General features: G+C 49.1%; 1 protein-coding gene across 1 annotated transcript; it reads right to left on the bottom strand.

Moving 5' to 3' along the window:
• Positions 1-17,606: 17,606 nt before the first annotated feature.
• On the bottom strand, positions 17,607-18,261 carry DEFB136 (defensin beta 136). The gene is made up of 2 exons (XM_065879247.1): positions 18,207-18,261; positions 17,607-17,779 (listed from the first exon to the last, which is right to left on the bottom strand). The coding sequence occupies exons 1-2, from the start codon at positions 18,259-18,261 to the stop codon at positions 17,607-17,609; spliced, it is 228 nt and encodes a 75-aa protein (XP_065735319.1).
• Between the last annotated feature and the right edge of the window lie 2,860 nt (positions 18,262-21,121).

Raw genomic sequence — 21,121 nt, 5'->3', positions numbered from 1 at the left:
CATGGAGTGAAAATCACTCGAACAGTCATCCACGGAAATTTGTAAAATCACACACACACGTCTTCACACACAAACGCAATCTTCTTTCCAGTCAAGATAAGACTGTTGGTGGGAAAAGTGCCGCAAACTATCTCATTTCCCTGTGTGGGCGTCCCAGATAAGTGGCCTCCCACATCTGGACAATAATACTCCAGCTGACAGCTTCTCTGCAGCCCTCAGCCCGCCCGTCCTGAGAAGCCACCGTCGTCACGGCTGTGCCTGCGGCTGGGTTGGGCCAGCAGCTCTGAGCAATGAACGGGTGGACAGCAATGAGGACCTAGGAGCAGGGGTCACAGCCACGACTGCGGCGTGGCTGGGGATGCCCGGGTGCCCAGCATCACCTGGGAGTACAGCAGCCAATCAGAGTAACCTCAGGGGCCCACATTATCACTGTGGCCTGGAAGGGAGGATGCAAAGTGGCCAAGCTTGAGGGGTGCGTCCAACAGGTGTGTAAACCTTCCTCTGCTCTGTCTACCAGGCACTCTGGGTGGGATGGCCCTGGTAACAAGACTCCCTCTGCTGCCAACGTTCCCTCCTTTCCCCGCCCTGTCAGCCTCTACGCTGTGGCTTCTGCAATAGGTTACTGAGTGCCAGGGACTCTGCTCGTCCTAAAGGAAACGGAACACAGTTAAGTGCTCATTTCTGCCCTCAAGTACCTCATGGTCTGAAGACGTGTCTCGGATCCCTCTGGCATTATAATTATTTTATAATCCTAGACCATGTCTCCCTGCCCCGTGTTCCTTGCTGCTGTGTCCAACGTTCATGGTCTCGGTGCTGCTGATAGATCAGGCTGCTCACAATGCCTGTTTTGAGTCCTTACTGCTATTTGTGAAGTAAAAACCTGAAGACGGGCACATGGGAGACCAGCAGCGACGAACCTGAGGCCAGAGGAATACACGGCTCCACCTCCCCGCATCCAGGGCTCGGAAGGAGAAGCTGGAGCCCGAGAGACTCTGCTTGGAAGCCTGGAGACGTTGTCAGGCTGTGCAGAGCGTGAAGGTGGCCCGTCCTGATGATGTCTGGTCCTCCCACTTGGGCGGGAGGGGCAGGGCTCCTCACATCTGCTACAGACAAGAAACTGAAGCCTGCAAAGGTTAAATGACTCACCCCAGGCGGCACAGCTGGGAAGGGAAGAACCCACGTCTCTGGACTTGAGGAATGCGGGCCCAGCCACGGGTCACATCCACGGGAGCTTGGCAAGCGCCCTCTCGGTGGACGAGGCGGGGGCATCCCCTGTGTTCTCCTGGGGCCCAGGCCCCTGTGTGCATCCTTAGGGAGACGGGAGACAGAGAAAGTCACATTTATGCCCTGCTCAGCCCCCAACACGAGCCTCCAGGTGTAATAAGGTTAAGATGGGGAAATTAGACATTAAGGGTGGGCTTGAGGGGTTTATGGGCTGGGTATGTGTATAAGCCGAATAATATTCCCAGCAGTAGTTGATGAAGCCGCTGGCTTTTTCCTTAGAAATAGTCTGAGCCTTTTGTTCTCCAGTCAGATTGAAACCCCAAACCCTCAGAGTTTTTTACTTCTGATTTACCGCACATCGGCATCCTGACCCCAGTGACAGCCGTGTGACGGGACCCTGAGCTTGGATGTGAGGGCCACAACTTGCGCAAGTCCAAGCACAGCCTGTCTAGACTGGGAAGAGTCATACACTGGGGTCCACGGCGGAATTCTATAAAAGAATCTAGGGTTAAATATCAAACAGTGGGAAAACCAAATGCCAAACTGGGCCAGAAGCAGGAGTGAAGCTTTAATGTGGAGCTGGGATTCGGAGCTGGGTCAAGAAGAGGTTTGGAAGCAGACGGGAGGGTCACGGAGAAGAACTGGAGTATTTGGGGGTCATGGTTTTCACGTGTTTTGAACCGTGGAGCCCGATCTCCCCCCAAAAAAGGTTGTTTCAATTTTCACTGCTCCCAGCAAGGGGTGACAGTTCCTGTTGACCAGCACTCTTGCCCATACGGTCAGTCCCCTACATACGAACGAGTTCCCTTCCAAGAGTGAGTTCGTAAGTCCAATTTGTTTGTAAGTCCCACAAAGTTAGCCTAGGTACCCAACTAACACAATCGGCTATATAGTACTGTACTGTAACAGGTTTATAATACTTTTCACACAAAAAATACATTAAAAAAACACAAAAAATAAACATTTTTAATGTTTAAAGCTGTTTTAATTGTTCCTCTTACAGTACTTGAAAAGTACCGCAGTACCAGCTACATCACTGCTGCTTTTACTCTTGCTTCCAGACATCCTGGGATTGAAATAAAGATACTGTACTACTGCACTCTATACAGTCCTGTACAGTGAAGTACACAAAAGCACAACCACTTGTAGAGGATGCACGCCTCGTGACCCTGTACACCAGGCACGTCAGCTAACTCAGGTGATGGCATGCGAGTACACGTTTGCATCTTTGAAACCTCGCAACTTGAAGGTTCGTATGTAGGGGACTTGCTGTACTTGATATTACAACTAAAAAAATGGGATCTCATGAGACTATGGTCCTGGAGGGTCTTACTGTCTGGGGGAATTTAAGTGCCCAGCACATGGAAGACCCTCAGTAAGCATTAGCAATTCACGGTCATCACCCGGATCGGGGGAAAGGGTTTGTGGGCCTGGGAGGGGAATCTGGAGGCCAAGCCTTAGGTGTCCTGGCCCGGCTATCCCTAAAGGAGGGAGCGAGCCTCTTCCCTGGGGGCAGCCGGACAGATACAGGCCTGCTCTCTAGAACCAGAACCAGAAGGTCCAGATCCTATTCTCGAACCAGCTGTGTGACCTTGGGCAAGTCACTGGCTCTCTCCTTTCTCAATGTTCTTGAGCACAAGATAGAGACAGAAAAACCACGTTTCCAATACGTGGAGCTGTTGTCGGGGAGATGAGGTGCATTCAATTCAGGTAGGGAAAGATAAAAGTCTCACAAAAATGCAGGAAGCTATCGGAGGTATTAAGAGGGAAATGGGCAACAAAGTGAGATCTGGGTGGCACGTGGGATGAGAAATACTGTTCTAGGCCCCTTCTGCTCCCTGACCATCTGCCCTGCATCCAACCTCTAGGAGGGAGGTGCAGGGTTTACCTGGGAGATGCCTCCTGGCCAAGAAGGGACACTCAGAGTCTGCACAAACGTTCGTGAGAGTCGACTGGCCTGGTGCTTCCGGAAGGGCACAGGAAGCGAGCAGAAGGGAGAGAGAGGCCCTGGGATGTGTACAGATGGCATATTCTCCCTCACTGGCACCTCACCCGTGTGGGGTGGGGGAAGGCACGGTGCAGTGCTCCCCTCATGTGTGACAAACGTCCCCTTCTCCATCTAGCGATTCCTGAAGTCAGGGGTGGCTGAAGTACCCAGGCACCAGGAATCCCTGTGTGTCCTGGTCTGGGGGGAGAGGTTGGAGGCCTGTGATCCAGCAAGAGGGGGGCCCAGGGGCCCCTGGGGGGAGTTATAGAACCCTCATTTGTACACCTGAAGGTGGTGCAGGCAGACTGTTGGGGGCTGAGGGAGCCCAGCGGGGGCAGACCACCATCTCTCAGAGACAGGGGACGAAAAGAACATGTTTCTTGAGTGTTTGCTGCCCGCCGGGCATGAAGTACTAATGTATTAGTCTATTTGGTCCTTGCAACAGGCTCTGAGGAGTAACAGTTACACTCCCATTTTACAGATGTGGCAACTGGGGTTGCAGGGAACTGTCTCTACTTCAGAGCACATGGCCGTGGGAAGCCCAGCTCCAGGCCCGTCCTCCGGGGGTGACAAGGCGAGCCCCACCTGGCCGGGGCAGAAACCAGCCCTTGCAGTGCTGGACCAGACTGGAAACTGACCCCAGCTGTGAAGCCAGCAGAGCAGTGACACGGCCGTTCCCCTGGGCTCCCCCAGCTCCCCACAGCTCTCTCCATAGCCTCACACGACACCGGAGGAGGACAGTGGATGCTGAGCCTGCACCATGCCGGAGACTTTAATTCCTGAGCTGAATGAGTGCCGCGCTGGGCTGGACTGAGACGGCCAACAGGGATGGAAAGAAATGGCCTGGGTCGTGGGGACCTGGGAGCAAGCATGGACTTTTATTTCAGGGGACAAGGGGAGACTCCCTCTGCTGTTCTGTGCCTGGCTAAGTGGTGGCTCTGTTTGCAGCTGGCCTTGTTCCCTAGTGCAGCTTGGAGGGCGGTGGAAGCTGAGCTAGGAGAGGTGGCCATGTGCCCTGATGGCCGGGGCAGCAGGAACCCCCAGAAAAAGGCCGGGGCCACGCGGATTTGAAGGCTGCAGCTGACAGTCCGCAGAGGCCCAGCCTGTGCCAAAATAACCAGAGCTCGGGCTGTCCTTTGCCTCCAGGCTCCCTCCCCTCTCCGGTCCCAGGGAGGCCGAGCTGATAGGAGCTGGGTTCTGCCATGAAGTCATCTGTTTTGGTGCCAGGGAAGGGAAGGGCTGGGGGAGCAGGCCGAGGGGCCACAGGGCCCCCGCTCTGTCTGCCTTCCCCAGGCTGGCGCCACGGGTTGGAAAGCCTGAGTCTTATCTAGGCAGTGCCCGCTGCGGGGAGGCGATGGTGGGTGGGAATGGGGGCCCTAGGAGGGCAGGGGGCCCGGTGGGAAGGCCTGTGTATTGTCAGCAAATCTGGAAGAGAAAATGAGTTTGGTGGAAATGTCAGGGATCGGGGCATTTGTAGGTCTCTGCAAAGTTTGTCTAGCTGATACCGGGAATGATTCAATCGGGATCTGATGTAAGCACTCCTTTGACCATGTGCCACAGAAGAAGGAAAGAACCTAAAGGACATTCCAAAATGCCGAGGTCGCGGGAAGCGGTGGACCAATCCAGCTCTCTGAGAGGGGGAGGGGCGTCCTGGAGAGACGGTGCTGGAAGTTACCTCCTCGCTCCCAAATGAAGCAACAGAGAATGTTGCAGGGCAAAGTAACAAGGGTGACAGAAGTGTGAGCCCACTCAGGGCAAGGGCACCCATGGGCGTAAGACCCAACCAACCAATCATCAAGAAATCAAGACCAGGAGAAGGACCATCTGTGTCCCAGGGTCCAGGGCCCAGGCACAGTGAAGGATGTGTCTCTTAGGGGACAGAGAGGCCAGAGACAAGCCCTGGACGGAGGTGGACAAGAGCAGGCGGAGCCTTGGGAGCAGAAGCAAAGAGCCTCAGAGGAACACTCACCATGTCAGCCATTATTCTTGATTAGTGGAGCATGAGGGAAACTGCGTCCAGCGCTGGGTGGGTCTCTTGGACTGGACTGAAGGCCCATCTTGGGATGTTTCTCCAGGCAGAGAAAAACGTTGTGCTCTTCCTCAGGCATGGGATACGATGCGCATGTACTCAGGGAAGGGGTCAGAAACAGAGGGAAGCTGAAAGCCCGGAACCCAGGGCCTCACACCCTCTGATGTGGTCTGAATTCTGTGTCCCCACCCCCAGATTCACACGTTGAAATCCCAACCCCCAAAGGTGATGGTGTTAGAAGGAGTGGCTTTTGGGAGGTGCTTAGTCATGAGGGTGGAGCCCACAGGAGGGGGGTTAGTGCCCTTACAAGGGACCGCAGAGAGCTCCTTAGCCCCTCTACCATGTGAGGACACAGCAAGAAGGCTGTGAGTTAGGAAGCGGGCTCTCACCAGACACCCAATCTGCTGGCATCTTGATCTTGAACTTCCAGCCTCCAGAACTGTAAGCAGTGAATTTCTGCTGTTTGTAAACCACCCAGTCTGTGGTATCTTGTTAGAGCAGCCGGTATAGGCTAAGATGTCAAGCTGATGCCCTCAGCCCTGGGCTGGGCCTGGGACAGCACAGCCTCATCAGGACACCGGGCAGGGTGGGGCCGCAGGAGCTGGTTCTGTGCTCCCTGTGGACCACCCAGATCCAGAGCTGGCTGCTCTGTGTTAGTATGTAGAGCACAGCAGGAGAGGGAGCCCATCCCTGATACCCACCTGAGCCCGCTGCAGAGCCCACCTGACAGTTACAGACCAGGTGCCCCTGGGGCCGCTGGATGAGGTGGTGCCACCAGTGCCCAAGTGCCAGGCACCCTGCTAAGGTGTGGCTGGTAAGCAGTGGAAGGGCAAGCCTTTAGGTGAGGCTCGGGCAGTGCCCTCAGGTGTGGCCCTAAAGCTGTCTTTACCTTTTTCAGCTGCTCTTGACTAGTTGCAGCTGATGTGCTCTTTAAGTGATACCCAGCCAGCTGACAGTGACTATTCTCAAATTAGAGCTCCATCATTATTTTGAAACACACCTTCAAAAGTCAGAGCATCATTCTTTTGGAATGTTTCCTATGGAGTCAAAAACCTCCGCCGCCCGCCCGAGCGGGAAAAGCAGGTAGGCAGCGCCCCCTGGTGGTGATTTTTGACTTCATCGGAAACATTCCAAAAGAATGATTTTGGATTTTTTGTTCAACTAGTTGAACATTATATTGTGAAATAAAAGGAAGAAGTATACTGAAGTATAAAAATGGATATGAAAAATACATATTCAGAGAACTTCAAAGGTCATATTAAAATTAGAACTATTAGGGCTTCCCTGGTGGCGCAGTGGTTGAGGGTCCGCCTGTGATGCAGGGGACACGGGTTCGTGCCCCGGTCCGGGAGGATCCCACATGCCGCGGAGCACCTGGGCCCGTGAGCCATGGCCGCTGAGCCTGTGCGTCCGGAGCCTGTGCTCCGCAACGGGAGAGGCCACAACAGTGAGAGGCCCGCGTACCACAAAAAAAAAAAAAAAAAAAAAAAAAAATTTAAAATAAAAAAAAAAAAAAAAAAAAAAAATTAGAACTATTATATAAGAAAACACTTATGTACCCTGGAACATGCCTCCTCTCACCTCTTGTGAACCAGAATCTGGGTACACACCTTACCTGTGTCATTGATTCTCATTATCAACAAATAGATACCACATCTATTAACTCATACCATGACACGGTGCCAACCGCATGAACTTATGTATGGCCTCTTGAGTGATTATTATTTTCCATTTACATATGAGTAACTGAGGTTCAATGCTTTTCCTAATATCACTCAGCTAGTAGGTGACACTTGGGCCTGAAGCAGGGAGGCTGCATCTGAGTCTATAACACTTCAGTGCTGTTCTCGTCACTGACTTTCTATTACATTTGCTCTGCCTTCCCCTTTTCCCCGCAAGTTAGTTTCTTTTCTTTCATATACATTTTAACGTACAATTTAAAAAACTTCACCTCCAATTGATACATCTTATCAATTTATATTTGCTAATGATTTCCATGTCTTAAACAGTCAGAAATTGACTTTCATTACAAAACTGGAATACTCTCCCCTTCCAATCCCCCTTCCCCTCCCCGCAAAAAAATTCCCCCCAAACCCCAAAACTAAACAACGTACAATTTCATTTCTCTGGTTCTTACTGTGTGATGTGAGGTTATATCCAAGTTCACACTCTTCGTTTTCTGTCCCACTCTTTCAAAAGTTGTTGAATGTTGCCTCCTACTGGTGGAAAAGTGGCGAGAGGGGTCGTCTGGGCTCTGCAAAGACCGCCGCCCACGGGGATGGGAGAAGCGCACACACCTCAGCCGCCCGCCGGAGCGGGAAAAGTAGGTAGGCCGCGCCCCCTGGTGGTGAGAACAGGCTCTACCTGCTCGCCCGCAGAGGGGTGGGGATGGGGTGGGAGGGGTCTTCCCGCCCACGGTCACTCTCACCTGCTCAGAGCAAAAGCTCTTAGGGGCTTTTCAGTGACTCGAGTCCCTTTTGGACCATCATCGGATGCATTTAATTTCGGTCCAACTTATTTCTAGTCCTACACAAGTTGGCACGTATCAATTTTCCCAAACAGGCACGGTTAGAAAGATTTAAAATTTTAAGATTTAAAATTTAAAGATTTAAAATTTAAAATTTTTAATTTAAAAATTAAAAGATTTGCCTTCCCAAACAGGCACGGTTAAAAAGATTTAAAAAATGTAAATGGTGGCCCATCATTTTGACCAGCTCCTTCCCTAAATGCACGTGGTGTGGAGCAGGGAGCACGGGGCTGCCTCTCAGAGACCTGGGGCCTTTCCTGGGTTCTGGCCTCACTAGTGGCTTCCCTTCCCCTCTCTGGGCCTCCGTTTTCTCATCTGTGGTGACGATTTCTAAGGGCCTTTCCAGACCCAGGCATCGGTGCGTGAGTGTTTTCAGACAAGAGGGGGCTTCCTCACTGGCCTGTGCTTGGGTCAGACCCAGCAGGGCAAGAGCCTCAGCCCGCTCTGCTCCCTCCCTCAACCCACGGTTAGGACACTAATGGCTGTGGTCCTTGGCTTAAATTTTCATGTGGGGTCTGACTCTCACTTGCTGTGTGGCTGGGACCCTCGTTTCTGTAAACTGTCATGTTCTGTAAACAGAGCCCTCTGGAAAGTGGACAGCATTGCGGAGAAATCACTGCACAGAGGGGGCTCTGCTTTCATTCATCGATTGTGCTTTTGATCGAATGCTGACTCTATGCCCAGTATCGCTCTGACCATGAGGACCTTAAAGGACACGAAGGAGCTGGTTGTTAAGCTGGACGTTGGAGAAGACGTCCTGCGGTGGTCAGCGGGGGCGCCCGGTGGACTCTTTGAGTCGGAAGGCTGCGGAGGGAGCAAAACAGGCAGAGTCTGCCACCTGGTGGCAGGAAAGAGTACTGCCCCATACGGGGTGCTCTGTGCAGCTCCCCCGAGCAAGCAGGACAGAAAGGGAAGAGCTGGCTGGCCACGCGTCTGGCACAGAGAGCAGAAGGAACTGTTCCATAAATGAAGTTGTTTTTGCCTTGGTACGGATTGATTTCCTTCAGCCCCGTGATCTGTCGATATTTAGACTTGGTCTGCAGGACAGGTCACGATTATTTATTTAATCATAACGAGAGGTGATAAGCAAGTAAGGTACATCCTCCGGGACCTGGTCCAGGGTGACAACTCAACTGTTCATTGTTTTAAAAAGGAACAAAAAAAAAAAAAAAAAAAAAAAAGGAACAATTTAATAGCATTTTGTGGCGCTCATTTTTCCGCCACATCCCCTCTCATCTTCCCCGTATCAAGGTTGCGTGTGTGAACATTACAATACTCCGAGGAATAGGCGACACAAGTTAGGAGACCCAAGCTCTTGTCTGGGCTCCGTCATTAACTTAGTGACGTCTTCATGGCTTAGCTATGGTGCCAGGGCTGTCGAGCTCGATTTTAAAGCAGATAAAGATCATTTCATTACTGTCGACATATTTGTCAACTCAAATGTTTTAGAAGTCCTACAAATCAATAAAAAAAAGACAAACAGCCCGATAAAAGATTGGCCAGAGGTATGAACAGATGCTTCATAACTCAGGCTCTCCAGGTGGCCAATAAGCATGTGAAAGATGCTCAGCATTATGCTCATTAAAGACATGCAAATTAAAATAACAAAGAGACAGTAGACACGCCCACCAGAATGCTGAGAATGTAAAGACTGACAATGCTAAGTGTTTGTGAAGATGCAGGGCAACCTGAACTCTCACACATTGCTGATGGGAGTTAAACTGGCACAGCCAGTTTGGAAACTGTCAGTATTCACGAAGAAATTGGTATATAAATACACTGTGGTACCTGCACAGTAATAAAAAAGCACGGACTACTGTTACATGTAGCATAGTGGATGGATTTTATAAACATTGTGTTGAATGAAAGTCAGGCACATAAGACTGCACACAGTATGAGTCCATTTACATGAAGTTCAACCATAGGCAAAACTAACTGCTGGTAAAAGAAGGGGTTATTGACTGAGAAGGGGCAAGAGAGAATCTTCTGGAGGTGGTGGAAATATCCTATATCTTGATCTGGGTGTGGTTACATAGGTTGTGTACTACGTATGCACACTTATGTATATATGTACATACACACATGTATGTATGTATGTACATATACACATATATTAATGTGTCCCTACACCCTTCCTTCAAAGCAATTACCATTTTTGTGATTTTTTTGGTAACTGAGTAGATAATTTCACCAAAATATATTTTATGAGTACAAGGCAATAGTAATTTTCACTTCAATTTCGTGAGAATTGGTGAAGTCATATAAGCTCCATTAAAATATTTGGGGGAATAGATTTTTATAAAGACAATTTTACTATGATTTTCCTACAGAATCTAATGATCAAGGCAACATTTTAAAATGATAACCCAATAAACATTTAGAAAGATATGAAGTAATCATTTTTGTGATTATTGATTTGCTTGCTTTTTTATTTACTTTTGGTTTATCACTTCTAGTATGCTATAAATTCAAAGAGGATGGTGATCACAACCCTTTTTGTGTGTGTGTGTGTGCCTATTCACACAGTAGCCAAGAATTTTATTTTTGTTAGATGAATAAATGAATACAAAAAACGAATGAAGACACGAATGAGTTTTTGTATTTTGGGATGCTTCGTTCTTGCCCTGGAAGGAGTAAACATGACTCAGAATTGCATAGAATGGTCAGGAATAGTGTTTATAAGGAAGGTTTTTTTTTTTAATTTACTTATTTATTTATATATGGCTGTGTTGGGTCTTCGTTTCTGTGCGAGGGCTTTCTCTAGTTGCGGCGAGCGGGGGCCACTCTTCATCTCAGTGTGTGGGCCTCTCACTGTCGCGGCCTCTCTTGTTGCGGAGCACAAGCTCCAGACGTGCAGGCTCAGTAGTTGTGGCTCACGGGCCTAGTTGCTCCGCGGCATGTGGGATCTTCCCAGACCAGGGCTCGAACCCGTGTCCCCTGCATTGGCAGGCAGATTCTCAACCACTGCGCCACCAGGGAAGCCCAGGAAGATTTTTTGAATCAATGTAACTATCACTTATTAAACATCTAATATATGTCAGGCCCTGTGCCTTGAAAATGTCTCATTTAAGCTTAATAAAATCCCTTGAGATAAATATTATTATTTTTTTGACATTTAAATGTTTTTAATCCCAAATTGACATTTTCAGTACACATGAAGCATTTGTCCATGCTTTAGTATTCCAGTTGTGGCACTTGAACTTTTTCTTTGCTGAATAGTTCTGACTCCATTGCACCCTAATAATTTTTTTTCTTAACTAGGAGGAGAAGCTGAGGTTTGGAGTTCAGTGACTGGTCCAAAGTCACACTGATGGATAAAGAAGGAAGGTATATGGGGCGACTTGGGGACCTTGCTTCTTCTTGCTGTTGTCCTCTACCCTCTTGACCATGTGATCCCTGACATAGCCCTGGGGTAGAAGTCCAGAAGCCTTGCTCACTCAGCCAGTAGTGGGAGGAGGGGCTCCAAGGGCAGTGCGGGGGCTCCACCTCCACGTCCCCCACAGGCTAGTGCAGTGCCTGGCGCATAGCAGGTCAACAACAGATATTCGAGGAGCGAATGGAAAAGCAGCGGTGATACTGATAGATACCATGAAATGTTTCCATTCGTGTACTTATTCATCTATCATGAATACATGTAGATTATAAGCCCCTTGAGGGCAGACACCCTGGCCCAGGCTCTCTGGCCCTCGGCATTTCCCGTGGCTTCCACAGTCAGCCAAGGGGCTGAAACATCCCCTGGAGCAGAGCTTGGCCAACCAAGCCCTGTGGGTGGAATCCTACCCACCGCTTGTTTTTATAAATAAAGTTTTATTGAAACATGCTGCTTTCACACTGCAAAGGCAGAGCTGAGTAGTTGTGACAGGGATCACATGGACCTAAAGCTTATACATTTACTTATTTTTTATTTTTGGCTGCGTTGGGTCTTTGTTGTGGTGCACGGGCTTCTCACTGCAGTGGCTTCTCTTGTTGCGGAGCATGGGCTCTAGGTGCGCGGGCTTCAGTAGTTGTGGCAACCGGGCTCTAGAGCTCAGGCTCAGTAGTTGTGGCGCATGGGCTTAGTTTCTCCGCGGCATGTGGGATCTTCCCGGACCAGGGCTCGAACCCGCATCCCCTGCATTGGCAGGCGGATTCTTAACCACTGCGCCACCACGGAAGCCCGGACGTAAAGCTTAATACGCATATTCTCTGACCCTTCCAGAAAAAGCGTGTTGAGTCTTGAAGTTGAGATTCCCTTTATGGAGTCAATTGCCTTGGACACTCTGGGATGAACTTTGCTGAAAGTGAGGCAGTAGGTGGTCTAGCAAAGGAGAAGGAAGGTGACAGCAAAGATGGAAGGTTTCAAATACCAACATCCTCTGCCTCATAATTTGTTCATTACTGCCCTGAACGTACACTCATAACAGAAGGCAAGGATCCCAGGAGTGGAGTCTGGGGTACAGATGTTCCCTGGGCCTGGCCTGTGGCGCCCTGTTTTCCTGGGGGAGGTTTCAGGCTTGACCCGCACCCCCCCCCCCCACTCCCTGCCAAGAGCTTCTTGCCTTCTGCCAGGGTGGCAGAGTCTGGATCCGGAAAGATCTCAACAGACTGGCGTTGAGAGGCCAAATCTAACAAAACAAAGGCAAACTGGAATAAATGTAAGTTTGTGCCCTTAGATTAAAAAAAAAAAACAGGGCTTCCCTGATTGGCTCAGTGGTTAAGAATCCACCTGCCAATGCAGGGGACACGGGTTTGAACTTTGGTCCGGGAAGATCCCACATGCTGCAGAGCAACTAAGCCCGTGTGCCACAACTACTGAGCCTGCAAGCCACAACTACTGAGCCCACGTGCCACAAGCACTGAAGCCCGCGCGCCTACAACCCATGCTCGGCAACAGAGAAGCCACCGCAATGAGAAGCCCGTGCACCGCAACAAAGAGTAGCCCCCGCTCACCGCAACTAGAGAAAGCCCGCGCACAGCAACGAAGACCCAACGCAGCCAAATTTAAGAAAAAAAAAAAAAAATCAGTGACACAAGTATCCGTTTTGGGAGGATGAAGATTAATTACAGCATCAGAGAAAAAGAAAAAGTGCCTCCTGTAGATGGAGCATTCAAACTGGTGGTCACCGATTCTTGCAAAGGGAATTTGGTTTCAGGCTGCATTCATGGGATTTTGGAATCTAGAATCAGGGAGGGGAGGCTGCTGGTGTCTCTATGCTGGCCAGAGCAGGCCTGAAAAACTGTGCCTGGGACACCGAGCTTTAGAGCTGAGCAGAGGTTCACAGGGCTTCGACCCACGTCCTGTGGCTCAGAGGAAATGAGCTGAGCAAAATAATAAAAATGGTGATGGATAAACAAGACAAAAGCAACTCAAACTTGTGTAAACCTTTCAAAGGCTTGCACGTGCAGTATCTTGGTCAATATTCACAAGTGTGTGTGCTATGTATTATCCCCATTTTACAGCTGAGGAAATTGAGGTTTCAGAGAGGTTACCTGAGTTGCCCAAGATGGCAGAGTTGGTACAACTAACATTCAAGCTTATGTTCTCTTTTGCTGGTCAGAATTCCATGCCAGGTACAGAGCCGGGAGGGAGCACAGCAAAGGTGAGGGCAACTTAGGGCTTTCAAGGTTGAGGCTCTCAAGTCTGGGTGATCTCAGTGGTTGCAGTGGGCGGGGGGGGGACGTCAGCAGCTGGGGCACAGAGAAAAAGAACATTATTCTAGACAGAGAGGGGTGGGTGCTGACAGGGAGCATTTTAGGAAATATACAGGCTAGGAGATGGGAGCTGTGGATCTAGGGCAATAGGAGTGGTACCCCCTCCCTGTCCCCAGAAGTGTTTTATCATTGGCATTGTTTAGAATTGCTGGCATGTGGTGATAATAGAGAGGAGACTGGCTGTTAGTTGGCTTTATAATTGTTTTTATTTATTTATTTATTTTTATGTTTTTTGATGTGGACCATTTTTAAAGTCTTTATTGATTTGTTACAATATTGCTTCTGTTTTATGTTTTGGTTTTTTGGCCGCAAGGCATGTGGGATCTTAGCTCCCTGACCAGGCATCGAACCTGCATCCCCTGCATTGGAAGGCGAAGTCTTAACCACTGGACCACCAGGGAAGTCCCTATGATCGTTTTTAAATCCTCTTCAGACAGTGCACCCTCCCCCTCATGCCTGCTGAGGGGATGTGTCCACTGCCTCTCCGCCCTTGGTAGGACGCTGCCCAAGGGACACTCCATGTGTCTGTGATGCCACCAAGCTAGTCATGAACAGTAGCATCTGCTACTGTCTCCAGGCTGCTTTCTAGACTGGCACCCTCCTCCATAGGAAGAACCATGGTACATGCAGCCCACCCTTCCTAGTGCAAAGAGTTGAAGCGATGTGTCCAGGATCATAGAGATGGTTTGTGTATGAGTGGGGAAAATCCCAGCTTCCGGGCTCCCAGGCCAGGACTTTGTGCGCAAATCGTGTGGTTTCCTAGTAGGCAGGTGGTGAGGGTGGGGTGTGGCCATGGCTGGGGGAGACGTGCTGGCTGTGGGAGTATCTCCCCAGCAGCTGGACCACAAGGCTGTCCTCTCCAGCAGTGGGTACCTCTAGGAATAAATCATTCTGTTAGTGAGTTGTAGGGGCTTCTGGGGGCTGCTACCCTGATCTACTGCCCTGTTGCAGTGAGAAGAGAACTTGACAGAAATCAGGGGGCAATGGGCCAGCTCCAACACTAATAGCAGCAGCAACAATAACTAATCTGAAAAAAAAAATTAGTCCCTATTGAGTGCTTACCTAGGGGTTAATAATTATCCAGTGTTACTGTGTGCCAGGCTCTGTGTTAAGAACTTTTTAGCTTCTTCAAGTCCCCAACCGTCCTAGGGAGTAACTTCTCTTATTATTCCAATCTTTTCTCCTCCCCTCCCCTTCCTCCTCCCCCTCCCCTTCCTCCTCCTCCTCCCCTCCCCCTCCTCCTCCTCTTCCTCCTCCCCTCCCCTTCCTCCTCCCCTCCCCTTCCTCCTCCCACTCCCCCTCCTCCTCCTCCTCTCCCTCCTCCTCCTCCCCTCCCCCCTCCTCCTCCCCTCCCCCCTCCTCCTCCCCTCCCCCCTCCTCCTCTTCCTCCTCCCCTCCCCTTCCTCCTCCCCTCCCCTTCCTCCTCCCACTCCCCCTCCTCCTCCTCCCCTTCCTCCTACTCCTCCCCTTCCTCTTCCCCTCCCCTCCCCTTCCTCCTCCCCTCCCCCTTCCCTCCCCTCCCCCTCTCCCTCCTCCCCCTCCTTCCTCCCCCTTCTTATTCTTTTCCCTTACTACTCCTTTCCCAGGGAAGAGAAAATGGAGGCTAACAGGAATTAAATGACTTGGTCAAGGTCACCAAGCTGAGATGTAGTTCCGGAAGGACCCAGATTGAAATCCAGGTTGTCTGATACTGAGGCCCATTCTGAATGAGTACACGACCTCGCTCCCATTAATAAGTCCTGATGGCATCAGGGCCCCTGACCCAAGCCAGGTGGCCGGCGGCCCCAGGAACATCTTGAGTCCTTATGCTTGAACTTGTCTCACTGCCTCTCATCCATTCTGTCATCAGACTCCTCTCGGGTCCCACCCCAGGTGTCCTGTAAGCCCTGATCGAAGGTGGGAGAAGCAGTCCCCGTGTGGTAGTTCACCAACGGCAGAAGCAGAAAGTCAGGGCATGACCATGATCTTCCAGAAGAGCTCAGGCCAGCCCTGGCCTTAGGTGGCCCAAGCAGAACCCAGGATTTATTAATAATTACCTTGTCTCCTCCCAAGATTCTGCTTTACCTAGGAGAGAGTGGGCCAAGAGTAGAAGGAGAAAAAGACAGAGACAGAGACAGGGAGAGACAGGGAGACAGAGCAGAGAATCTTCATGCCTGGAGCAAGAAGGTTTTAGGTCAGGCACACACCCGAGCAGACCTTCACTTACAAGTGTGAAGGGGAAACATCACCTTCTCCCTCAGTTCAAGTTTGACGGAGTCAGTTATTTTCCATCTTCCTGTGAAGGCTTTTCCCTCGAAATAGTTGGAATAATCCTCCCACTCATTAGCCTATGAAATTACTCAGCCCATAAAAACTAACTATGCCATATTTGGGGGCTTCTCACCTGAGATGGGCCACACTCTGTCTGTGGGTGTGTTTCTCTCTGAATAAATCCACTTCTTACCTATCACTTTGTCTCTCATTGAATTCTTTCTGCAACAAGACATCAAGAGCCTGAGCTTCACTAAGTCCTGAGACCAGGTGTGTGATCTCAATTAAAAGACCGTGGATTCATGTCCCAATTTGGATTTTGTCTGGGTTTGAGTTCTGGCGCGTGGGTTCAAGTCCCAATCTGAGTTGCACAGTTTCATATCCAAACCAAACCACCAGCACGTGCAGGAGGCACTATTGTCTCAACAGGTTAATTCCAAGGTACTTCGTGTCTTATGGAGTCAGAACCTCTCGTCGGCGGCTTGTGGAGCAGAGCTAAGAAGCAGAGGCTGTCACCTGGACCTGGCAGGTGGAGCTCACTGCTGCTCTGCTGTCACTCTGGAGGGGAAAGAGGGTGGGGAACACAGCCCCGGAATGGCCCGGCTCCGTGACACCCCATCATACCGCACGCAGTCCTGTCTGCTAGGGTCTCTGGGCGTGTGCCCAGCATGACCGGCCGTTCTCGTGCAGACAGAAGACATGTGATTCCTGCCAGAGGTTGGTCTGGGGTTTCTGCTCTTCGACTGGAACTCTGAGCACCCAAGGGTAGGGAGCACATCGTCTTGCTCATAGAATGCTTCCTTTTTTCAGAGTCTGGCACAATCCCAGTGGTGGTGGATGTAATAAACACCTCAGGGGGACGCTATGACCCGGTTCTGTTGTGCAGAGTTCTGACTCCCGGACCCGACTGCTGGCCAGAGAGAGGACATGAGAAGGATGCCACAGAGGCGCCCCCTGATACAAAACTGCTCCCCGCCTTTCCAGTCTCGCACCCCACTTGCCCACCCCACCAAGGACAATTTCTCCCAGTGTGGTTTTTGGAGCCCCTGAGATACAAAATTGGGAACTGGGTAGTGAAAGGGAAGATGGGAAGCCTCGGGTGGATAAATTAGGAGTCTGGGATTAACAGATACACATTACTATATAGAAAACAGATAAACAGCAAGGACCTACTGTATAGCACAGGGAACTATATTCAATATTTTGTAATCTATAATGGAAAAGAATCTGAAAAATTTGTATATATATGTGTGTGTATACATATACATATATGTGTATATATATACACACACATACACATAACTGAATCACATTGCCATACACCTGAAACTAACACAACATTCTAAATCAACTATACTTCAGTAAAAAAAAAAAACATCCAGTTAGATTCCTCTACTTAGTAATTGAAAGGTGGTACACCTTAATAGTGTAGACACTGGATCAAGACACTCTGGGTTCAAATCCAGCGCTAACTAACTCTTACTAGTCGTGTGACCTTGGAAAAGTTTCTTCATCTGCAAAATGGGAGAAATAATAGAGTTTTGGGTGAGGATTAAGTGATCGAACACGTGTAAACCACTTAAAAGTGGGACTGGCACGTGGTAAGCGATTGTTATTAGGCTCAGTGGATGTCATCTCCTTGGGCCTGTGGTCACGTATTGATCAGTGGATTCTGAATGGGATTTAGGAATTATCGATTGGAGACTGGAGGGCAGAAAGTAGAACAGGAATGCCTTTTGCCACAATGCCCCTTTAGAAAAACACACCTGGAATTTCGCCAGTAAATTGGTTATAGCATCTGGCGCCCATAGCTCGTCCACCATCCTTACACACAGACTGGAGGTCTTGTCCATTTAGCCATTTGCGTATCCTTTTAATGTGGACCCATGAGGTGAGGCTCATGCTCTATAGACCTGAGGCGGACGATGTCTCCTCAGTTTTAGGCAACAAGACAATACATTGTGACAGTAGGCAACCCATTTCCATCCTATGCTACAGCCAAAGAAACATCTGCCCCCGAGCGCAGTGCAAGTACGAACTTCCACTCCATCATTTCCGAACAAGCCGTTCCCTGAAGGGAAAAACACACACACACAAGAAAGAAAAATCAGTCCTCAAGAGGCTGGGGGAGATCTTAGGGCTGTCCTCTCTTTCCTGGTGAAGGACTCTACCCTCTCACCTGCTGCTACATTTCGGCGAGGGCCGCTGAGTCCAACGCTCATCAGACGAAGTTGAGGGAAACGGGAATTTGGATAGCTGGAAAGTGATCTCTGCATGTGGTGAAACGGGCTCCCCTCTCTTAAGCTTTGGCAGATTTTCAGGATGTAGTGACAGAGGAGCAGGGCAGGGGCCGAACACCACCGACCCACCTCTTGCCCCTAGTCTGCTGATCTGATATTGGTGTCTCCCTGCTGGGCTCACACCAATAGGGCTTTTCAAGTGCCTCAGTCCTTGGAAGATCCTCATTTTCATGATCAGACCTGACCCCATCATCTTACCTGAAGGCAATGAGATCACAAAGAGGAAGAGTAACCCAGAGAGGCAGAGCCTCATCGTTGAGCAGGGCACAGAGCTGCAACTGCCTGGGGGTGGCTGTCTGGGAGGCTCCTTTATAGCGCTGGGCAAGGCTGGGTGGGGCTGGATGCTGGCCTCATTCTATCTGGAAGGACACCCAGGGAAGACAGGCTTCTTCAGGGTTAGAGGAAAAAAAGTCCCTAGGCCATTCGGCGCTACTTCCTCTTCTACAAATCATGGGAGAAGAAGGGACAGTGAAGGCAGAACAGGAGTAGAGACCAGGCGTCCTCACGCTCAGGCCTGGGCACTTCCCCTGTAACTTCAAATGTACACTGATGGAAAAACGGCAGGAAAATGTCTGCTCGTTTTTCCGGTCCAGCTGAGAACACAGGAGCCCAGAGAGGTGATGTGATAAAATACAGGCTTAATTTCAGGCCAGAAAGGAAGTCGGCAAGAACTTACAGTGTTCCAAGAAGCAAAGGATCTCAAGCTGTCGTGGCCTGACCAAGAGCTAGGTAGGTGTTCAGACACAGTGGAGAAGGGAAAGCCTTCTCTTCAGATGCGGATTTGTTCTCCTGTTGGAGGCCCACGCTGCAGGGAATCTTTCCCCCAGAGAAGTTCGCTGAGGGTCTTCGTTTTCCAAATGGTTGATATAAAATGTTGGCTGGAGTTTGGCAACCTTGAGCATTCTGAGAAAGATTCTCTTTTTGGAGTGGGTGGGTTAGAGCCCTCTCCTGGTCCCTGACGGGAAGAGCCAGTTCAGTGCTACGTTCAGGATTGGCTGCCCTCTGCCGGGAGTGGAGTAGAACAACGCTTCCCCGGAGCTGCAGGGACGTGGATCTGGTGAAGGGTCATTAGGTCTGCCTCCTTGGAGGGATGGTAGGGGACCGGGAGTTGAGAAGACACGAACTTAGGGTTTATTCTTGCCCCTGAGGCAGGCTTGTACCCGAGTGACCCATGACTGTAGGATTCTGAGTCTGTAAAGTGGCAACAGAGCATAGTTTTATTGATTACACTCCCTTTTTATTGATTAACAGGCCCTTGGATAAATTATTTAGCATCTCTGAGCTTCAGCCTCTTCTTTCTTTTCTTTTTTTTTTTTTTAACTATTTTTAAAAATTGAAGTATGGTTGCTGTACAATATTATGGAAGCTACAGGTGTACAATATAGTGATTCACAAATTTTAAAGGTTATACTCCATTTATAGTTATTATAAAATATTGGCTAGATTCCCTTTGTTGTACAATATTCTTGTAGCTTATTTTATACCTAATAGTTTGTATCTCTTAATTCCCTACCCCTGTACTGCCCATCCCCTCTTCCTTCTTCCCAGTGGTAACCACTAGTTTGTTCTGAAAACCTGTGAATTTGCTTTTTTTGTTATATTCACTAGTTTGTTGTAATTTTTTTAGATTCCACATATAAATGATATCATACAGTATTTGCCTTCTCTGACTTATTTCACTTAGCATAATATCCTCTGCGTCCATGTTGCTGCAAATGGCAAAATTTCTTTCTTTTTTATGGCTGAGTAGTATTCTATTGTATGTATATATACACCACATCTATATCCATTCATCTGTTGATGGACCCTTAGGTTGCTTCTTGGCTACTGTAAATAGTGCTACTATGAATATGAACTCTAGGGTGCATGTATCTGTTCAAATTAGTGTTTCTGTTTTGTTTTTTTTTTCAGATAAGCTTCCTTTTCTCTAAAAGTGCATTGTAAGAGGTTTTTTTTGATGATGAAATGAAATAGAGCTTGAAAAACGCATCACGCTCATTCTGGTATAGATTTCCTTCTTCTCTCCTCTTCCTCTTTCTGCTACTCTTCGTGCTTATTCTGTATTAAATCCCACCACCACTATAGCTGTATTTCTTTCTCTTCTGCAGACCCTCTCCAAGAGACTTCTTAGTGAATGCAAAATGCTGCAGGGAAAGTTTTATTCTGGGTTCCAACAATGCGTATGTTTGAGAGCATGGCTGTAGGTTGGAATGGGAGTGGGAGAGAAATGGTGGGCTAGTGGACTGGAAATATGGAGGTCGGTGCTAGATCAGGGCTGAGCATTCCCTTGCAGTCCCCAGGAAAGGCTCCCAAGAGACCCTGCACTGGGCATATGATTCCCGCCCACGGAGCCCAGGCCATATCCTTACCATCTGCTGCCATAGACACAGTGTAGGCTAGTAGTGGCACCTTATTCTTTAAGAGATGGAGGAAACAAGGCTCAGATTGGTGAATGGGCTTGCACAAAGGAAAGAAGCAAGCTGTGGGCTGTGCTGGCATCAAATGTTCAGCTGTCTTAATACTCGGTTCGGAACTCTGTCTTTTAGATTGTTCAATTGTGCATTAGGGAATATGGGAACTATGAACCTAACATTTTCTAAATACTTCTGAGTCCCTCTACATGCAGTTCTGGAAAAGCAGATCTAATATGTGTCTGGGGATCAGTATGTGTTCAGGACAGACCCTTTCCTTTCCACCCACAGATGTCCTGATTAAATTACCGTCCCGACCTTCGGGCAGGAGATCCTCCTAAGTGAGCCAAGTGTTCCTTCTGCCCCAGGTCTTGTCGGGCTAAGCTGCCAGGGAAACACAAATGGATTTAGTGTTGCTCTGTTGGTGCTTTCTTCCTTTAATTTGCTGGAATTCTCATGCCCTCCTTATTATCATCCTTACCTTTGAGAAAAAAACATCCACTGCACATCCTATGTAACCCTAAATGAATTACCCTGTTTAAGGAGCAGGCTTCCTTTTCAGTTGCCTCATTCACTAGTCAGACCCTTCCTGAGTGCAATGACTTAAACTCCATTTTAAAATTATGCTTTTCTTTCCCATTATGGTTTACTACAGGATATTGAATATAGTTCCCTGTGCTACACAGTAGGACCTTGCTGTTT

Source organism: Phocoena phocoena, chromosome 6 (assembly GCF_963924675.1).
Source record: "Phocoena phocoena chromosome 6, mPhoPho1.1, whole genome shotgun sequence".
NCBI classification, from domain to species: domain Eukaryota; kingdom Metazoa; phylum Chordata; class Mammalia; order Artiodactyla; family Phocoenidae; genus Phocoena; species Phocoena phocoena.
The sequence above is the reverse complement of the archived record's forward strand: the minus strand, read 5'-3'. Positions and strand labels throughout refer to the sequence as shown.